We start from the raw sequence: 7031 nt of genomic DNA, 5'->3' as shown, positions 1-7031 counted from the left end.
ATGACGTTGTATAACATTATATAATAAAAATCATATTTTTTTTAAAATTTATATCAGTACATTAATTGACAACTGATGGTGCAGTGAGTGACAAGTGACGAAGCATGTATTGACAATGAAGGGTGTGGATAATGACAACAAACTATGCATCAGAATGTAATACACAGCTAACTTTCATTTACAACTTCATATACAGGTAATTACACTGATTTTATAACCCCATTAAAAAAAACAAATAGTTGCATGTATCCAGTATTAAACTAATTATTTGTGTGTGTTGTGACATCTACCAAAAAAATTTATGTCACTTCTATTTATGAAAAAATTCTTTTGCCATCATTTGTCTAGGATCAAAGTGGCTTTTTTTTTTGTTTTGCCTCATGTAACTACTCACCCTTCTTTGTTGCCTCTTCTTCCTCTTTTTGTGACCTCTACCAATGAGTCAAGGTACAGAAGGTCATGGCCTTTGTGTAAAAAATTTAAAAAATCAGTTAATGTAAATCTGTACAATGCTGTTATTATTGACAAGTCAAGGAGCTATATTGACAACTGTCGCGGCTCTATTGACAACATATTTTCCTATTTCGCAGTAAGGGTTTCTAATCACACCAACCTTCATCTTTCTCATCAGTTCCCCCTAAACCATGCCCAGACAGAGCAAACCCACCTTCAATCCACCCACAATATACCCAAAAACAGAACACCCATAATCACCCTACCCACCTATAATAAAACCCCAACTTGAATGACTAAACACACATCAAACCAAAAACACAAGCGATTTTTGCCAATGATTAACATTAATAGAGTGGATGAGATTTTCAGATGGGAATGGGAGAAGAAGCAGAATGAAGTTTGGGTTTTTTCTCTCTTGCTTCCTGCGTACAGAGTGTTCATTTCAGACTGAAAAACAAGGCATTTCACCAGGGGCAGAGGCGTCATTTTGTAATTCATCAAATTGCACTGAAGTCCCTTTGGGACTTCAGAATCATTACCAAATTTCCTGGGGCCTTTTTGTAGTATTTTGTGTTGCATGGGACCTCAATGTCATTTTCCCTTAAAAAAATGTTTACATTCAGCGTCACGGATTTCTTTGAACATAGGATTCTCTTCATATGATTATAGGTATTAAAAAATACCGATTTCCTTATTTCTGTCAATGTCTCAATGACAGTACGGTGACGCGGGCCAATTTGTCAATCACATGCACATCTCGAAAGCCTCAGAGAAACACATCCAAGATCCAGGAGTCACATGGGGCGGCCGAATTGTTTGACCACGTTGGTTAGAGCTTCATAGCAAAATCAAGCTGAGAACCCCATGCTTTGGAACATCCTAGAAAACCATTAATTCAGGTTCAGTTCCGAGAAAATGACATATTGCTACTCGTCTTCGGATTCTTGATACAAAACATATTTGATTAATTTGATTAGATTAAAAAAATTAGATAAGTTAGTTAACTATAAAAAATATAAGATATTTTTTCTAAAATATCATAATCATCTTTTTAATATCTTCTCTCTCTTTTCTATGATTATAGTTGAGAAAGTATTTATAAAAATAATTAAAAAAATTAATAAATATGATAAATAAATTTTATATTAAAACATAAAATAACTCGATAATTATATCCTATATTTTACATCGAAGGAGTATATATCTAATTCCCGCCGGCGACATCGGAGACAGAGGAGAAGAAACCAAATAGTGACGGATATGGGAGGAGAAGATCAACAATACCGTGAAAGTGAAACCCATGTTTTGATCCTTCCTTGTCCAGCTCAGGGTCACGTGACCTGTATGCTTCAACTCGCCGAGCTTCTGGCTCTCTCCCACATCCATGTCACCTTTCTCAACACAGAACACATCCACCACCGTCTCCTCCGTTTCGCCGACCTCCCTTCTCGTTTCGCCTCCCATCCCACTCTCCACTTTGAGACTTTCTCCGACGGCCTTCCCGCCGACGACCCCCGACGAGGAGATAACCTAGTAGAACACATCAAACAGGTGAATTTGCACGCCAAACCTCAGTTGAGGCAGATATGCTTGGAACCTTCTGGGAAACCCAGGTTCAGTTGTATTATCGGAGATGGCATCTTTGGACGCCTCACCAACGAACTGGGAGAAGAGCTTGGGATACCTGTCGTTTATTTTCGCACTTGCAGTGCTTGCTGCTTTTGGGCTTATTTTTCTGCTCCTAGGCTATTTGACTGCAATGAACTCCCCATTCAAGGTATACATTTTATCTAATCTTTCTAGTCTTCGTTTTTTCCCCTTTCTTTTGATGAGCATAATGTTCAATACAAACCTGACAATACCTTTACCTCTCCAAATTAAAAGATTTCAAGTTAACACTGTGTGAGATTTAAGGGGAAGAAGACTTGGATCGAATAATAACGAAGATCCCGGGAATGGAAAACTTGATTCGATGTCGAGATCTCCCAAGTTTCTTTAGAAGAACCCATAACGGCCAAGTTTATTTAGAATCTGTGCTGTTGGAGACCCAGCAATCGCTGCGAGCACAAGCTCTGATATTGAACACATTTGAAGACTTAGAAGGAGCGGTCCTCTCTCAGATGCGACTTCACTTCCCCAAACTCTACACCCTCGGCCCTCTCCACGCACACCTCAAATCCAGAAAGGCCTCCAAAACGGCGCCGTCAAAGGAACCGCCTCCTAATTCCATCATCACCAATAACAGTCTCTGGGAAGTAGATAGAAGTTGCATGGAGTGGCTCGACGCTCAGCCACCTAAATCGGTGATTTATGTGAGCTTCGGAAGCATAACCAGAGTCTCAAGAGATGATCTCCTGGAGATATGGCACGGTTTGGTGAACAGCAAGAAGCGGTTCCTGTGGGTGATCCGGCCCGACATGGTGATCGAAAAGGAAGGAAATGATCTGCCAGACGACCTAACGGAAGGGACGAAGGAGAGAGGCTGCATGGTGGGGTGGGCCCCGCAAAAGGAGGTGCTTGAACACGTGGCAGTTGGTGGGTTCATGACACACAGCGGATGGAACTCAACGTTGGAGAGTGCGGTGGCTGGAGTTCCGATGATATGCTGGCCTTGCTTTGCCGACCAGCAGATAAACAGTAGGTATGTGAGTGAGGTGTGGAAGATAGGGTTAGATATGAAGGACGTGTGTGATAGGAAGGTGGTGGAGAAGATGGTGAATGATCTGATGGCTGATAGGAGGGAGGAGTTTGAGAAGTCGACGGAAACTGTGGCGGCGGTGGCCAAGGCGAGTGTGAGCGAAGGTGGATCCTCGTACTCTGAGTTTGACCGTTTTGTTCAGTTCTTGAAGTCATTGAGTTCTGGGAAATGAAGTTTTGTCTTTTTCATTGGAAAATTGGAGTTTTGTCGGCTCATTGGAGATTGGACTTTCCTAATTTCTTTGCTCCTTTTTCGTTCTGGGCTTAGCCCAAGGAAGAAGTGGATTGTTTTGTTTGTTCTTGACGAGTACAAATATAATCTTTGGCCCAAAAATAAAAGAGTTCATATCCAATTGATGCGTGATTCTTCTACTTCTGGATCCATACATAACGTATCTTTGTGGATTTGATTACTGGCAATTTTTCTGTATCATACTTTTTCGGGGGTATTTGGCAACCTCCAAACCATGGTTTCAGAAACATTTTTTTTCGTAAAACGAGGCAAATTCCTCCACATATTTACTTTGTAAACTGTAAAAGCACTTCTGAAATCATGGTTTGGTTTCTATCCAAACACCCCCTTCACCTTAGTAGTGTGCGTGTCTGTGTGATGAAATCAAGTTTTTCAAACGAGACAGAAGAAATCAGTTTATCAAGTTAGATAGTGAATATGGAATTGATGGGCGGAGCCAATTATTACTTTGAATTATTATTACTCCTCCGGTCCTTAATATAGGATCCATTTAACTAATTTGATTATATTAAAGAAGTTAGGTAAGTTAGTTAATTATGATATAAGTGACACATTTTTCCTAAAACACCATAATCATCTTTCTTAATACCTCCTGTCCCTCTTCTACTTGGTTATGGTTGAGGGAGTATTCATAGGAGTAATTTAGAGAAAATTGATAAATATGAGAAATAGGTCTTATATTTAGAACCAAAACCAACTCAAGAATTGGATTCTATATTAAGGACCGAAGGAGTATTATGAAGTAGTGCAGACTATGCACTTTTTCTTTTGGCCAGAGTATAGACTTAAAATATCACCTTTCAACAATATTGTTGCCATTTATTTGATAATAACCTTCAAAACAATGCAACGAGGAAAGAGTAGTTTAAGGCTATGTTTAGATGGAGGAAAAAAAGTGAGAAAATAACAGGAGATAATGAATACTGGGAAGGAAAACTTCCAAAAAAAGTATAAAAAAAATTACTATTTTGAAAAGTTTTTCCTTCTAGTAATTTTTTTCTCATCTAAACAAAGGATGAAGTGCCCTGTGAGTTTGACACGTAAATTTAAAATAGAGCCAAGGAAAAGAAAAGGCATGACATGACCATCCATATGATAATGCTGCATAAGCTTCCCAAATAAAAAAGCATGTGTTAATTATATAATGTGATCGATAAGCATTGCTTAGTATTATGATTAGTGGATGCTAAGCTCACTGAGGGCGAAACAAAACCATTATATGCCTTTTGAGAAACTGATGAACTAACCCACATTGGTATTATCCCCTAATTAAACAATATTAACATATCTTCTCCATAGTCCTCACCTTCTCAATCCAGCCCGGTATTAAGTAGATGCCCCACCTTGAATTTTCACAACCAAATGTGGAATTCAATTAAAATTAAAATAAATAAATTTATAGAAACAGTAAGTGGAGTTAATATGTACATATTTAAGACTATAATAATCGTTGTTGGGTCAGCTTCAAAACTGCTTGTTTATATTTCCGGTGCCTTGTGAGACAGAGTAGGTCTTGGAACTTTTATGGTCATGTTCCTCATTTGGGTAGCTCTGTGCTTTAATGGAGTTATTAGAATTCAGTTAGGCACCTTTTTCTAGCTGAAGTGTGACCCGGTGAGGTTGGTGAGATTTTGGATTAAACACACGAAATATATATATATATAGTTTTTATTAATTAATATAGCTAAAGAATAAATAATATAAACAGGTTTAGTTCACCAACTTAACCATGTGTCCCCCCCCCCCCAGTTAATTAAACACAAGTAACCACTTCAGTTTTTGAAACTTGGTCATCAGTGTGGTCACAGTGAGAGTTATCCATATTATTATATGCTGGTTTTTGATTCAAGACTCGGATGTCCCATAGCTCCATAGTCCCAGAATCTTCTTATTTATATTAATCTCATAAATGTTAAAAAAAGAATATCAAAATTTTCATGAAATGGTAAAGCAAAAATAAATGAAACACATGGAGGTCCTCCTGTATGGACCAGGGACATTAAAAAACCTAAACTCTTTGGTGGTCTGCTCACGGCATTATATATATATAAAGTATGACTAGTCACTTTCTCTCTTTTCCCAAAACACGAAATAAATAATATGCTTTTCTTGAGACTAAAAACAAGTATGAATTTTTGTTAATATGATTCAGTTTTCATGGTTTCAGGCGGTCAATATTAATAAGTTTTCAGAGTTCGAGAAGATATACCATTGAAAGAAACAAATGAAGGTCAACCATTTCTCATTTTGTAATTTGTTCTTTTTTATATTTTTTGGGACAAAAATTTGAGGTAAAGTTCTAGCTAACCCAAGTATACTAATTTGGTACTCAATATAAAAGTTAGTTAAGACTCAAATTTGGTTTTAAATATAAAATTTTAATTCACTTTGTATGACATTTTTTCTCGGAATGTCCCTATTAATTAAAAGAAGATCCCACCAAAAAGAGTTGCAATACACATGATTATAGAAGATAATTTATAAAGATTAATACACATATGTGATAAAAAACTAACTCAATTAATTTTTTTAATATTTTTAAATTAGTTATCTCACTCTTATACTAAGAATCCGAAAGAGTATGTTAGGCCAAGTGAACCTAACAGACCTCAAGGCGTTTATGAAGGTGCCCTTAGATCTAAGATGCCTTCCCAAATGCTAGAACTGAGAATTGAACCCCCTCCTTTTTTGATACATATATAACTCTTATCCTTTTTAGTGAGAGGGTACAGTTCTTAATGTTAAATCCACCAACAATACATTGTTTTCTTTTCTTTTATTTGAACCAATGACGTGATTTTTTTTTCACCGACTAAAACCTTTAAGGATTAACAATTTTAAACAATTTGATTTACAAAGTGTGACACACTCCTAATGGAAACAAATATTAAACAATTTTTTGTATGTATTCAAATTCAAAGGAGATATAATCTGCAAGAGAAAATTAACTAACAACTTTGATTTACAAAGTGTGACACACTCCTAATCCATTTCATTCTTCAGGCAAAGCCCCAAAAAAGGCAAAAACTCCCATCCGTTGATCATTATGTGCGTTTGAAAATTCGTTAATTCAGTCAAAACCACGTTTTCACCAAAAACAACAGGAGAATATATAGTTTTATCTGATAAATGGCAAAATCACTTTCCAACGTGTTGTCCAGTATTTTATAGAAGTGCATTTTTTAAATTAAATGAACCGAGTATTTTACCGTTGAGTCCAAAAAAAAAACCATTCATGTCTTGGGTGATATTGATGTTAATTAATTGATTTTATTAATCAAATTACATGTATTGTACTGTCATTAGATTCCCTACAATGAAAGCAACTCAACATTTACAGAATTTTACTTGCTTAGACACTTTTTTTTTTATGAAATGTGAATTAATATTAGTACAATTATCAATGAATAACTGAATTGCTAGTTTATCCATTGCCACTGTGCTCAACTGTTAATAGTATAATTCTCAAGAGTTAAAACGAAGTATACCAAAAAAAAATGATTGGCTACCCATTTCAACTGCACCTTTTTCTTCAAAGTGCAATTTTTTTAATATTTTTCACGTTATAATTTTTTTGGGCTTATATATAGGAATTTACATAATTTTTGGTATTTGAGATAAAATT

The 7031-nt window shown here is 36.2% G+C and overlaps 1 protein-coding gene across 1 annotated transcript; it reads left to right on the top strand.

Moving 5' to 3' along the window:
* The first annotated feature begins 1729 nt into the window (after positions 1 to 1729).
* On the top strand, positions 1730 to 3467 carry LOC114741083 (7-deoxyloganetic acid glucosyltransferase-like). Its single transcript, XM_028929344.1, has 2 exons — positions 1730 to 2233; positions 2371 to 3467. Exons 1-2 carry the CDS (start codon positions 1801 to 1803, stop codon positions 3324 to 3326), a joined length of 1389 nt encoding a protein of 462 aa, XP_028785177.1. The 5' UTR covers positions 1730 to 1800; the 3' UTR covers positions 3327 to 3467.
* The last annotated feature ends 3564 nt before the right edge of the window (positions 3468 to 7031 follow it).

This window comes from Neltuma alba, unplaced genomic scaffold (genome assembly GCF_004799145.2).
Source record: "Neltuma alba isolate B1F8T4 unplaced genomic scaffold, ASM479914v2 tig00000604_pilon, whole genome shotgun sequence".
Classification (NCBI taxonomy): domain Eukaryota; kingdom Viridiplantae; phylum Streptophyta; class Magnoliopsida; order Fabales; family Fabaceae; genus Neltuma; species Neltuma alba.
Note: the sequence above shows the minus strand (reverse complement) of the source record. Positions and strands in the feature narration are given on the sequence as shown.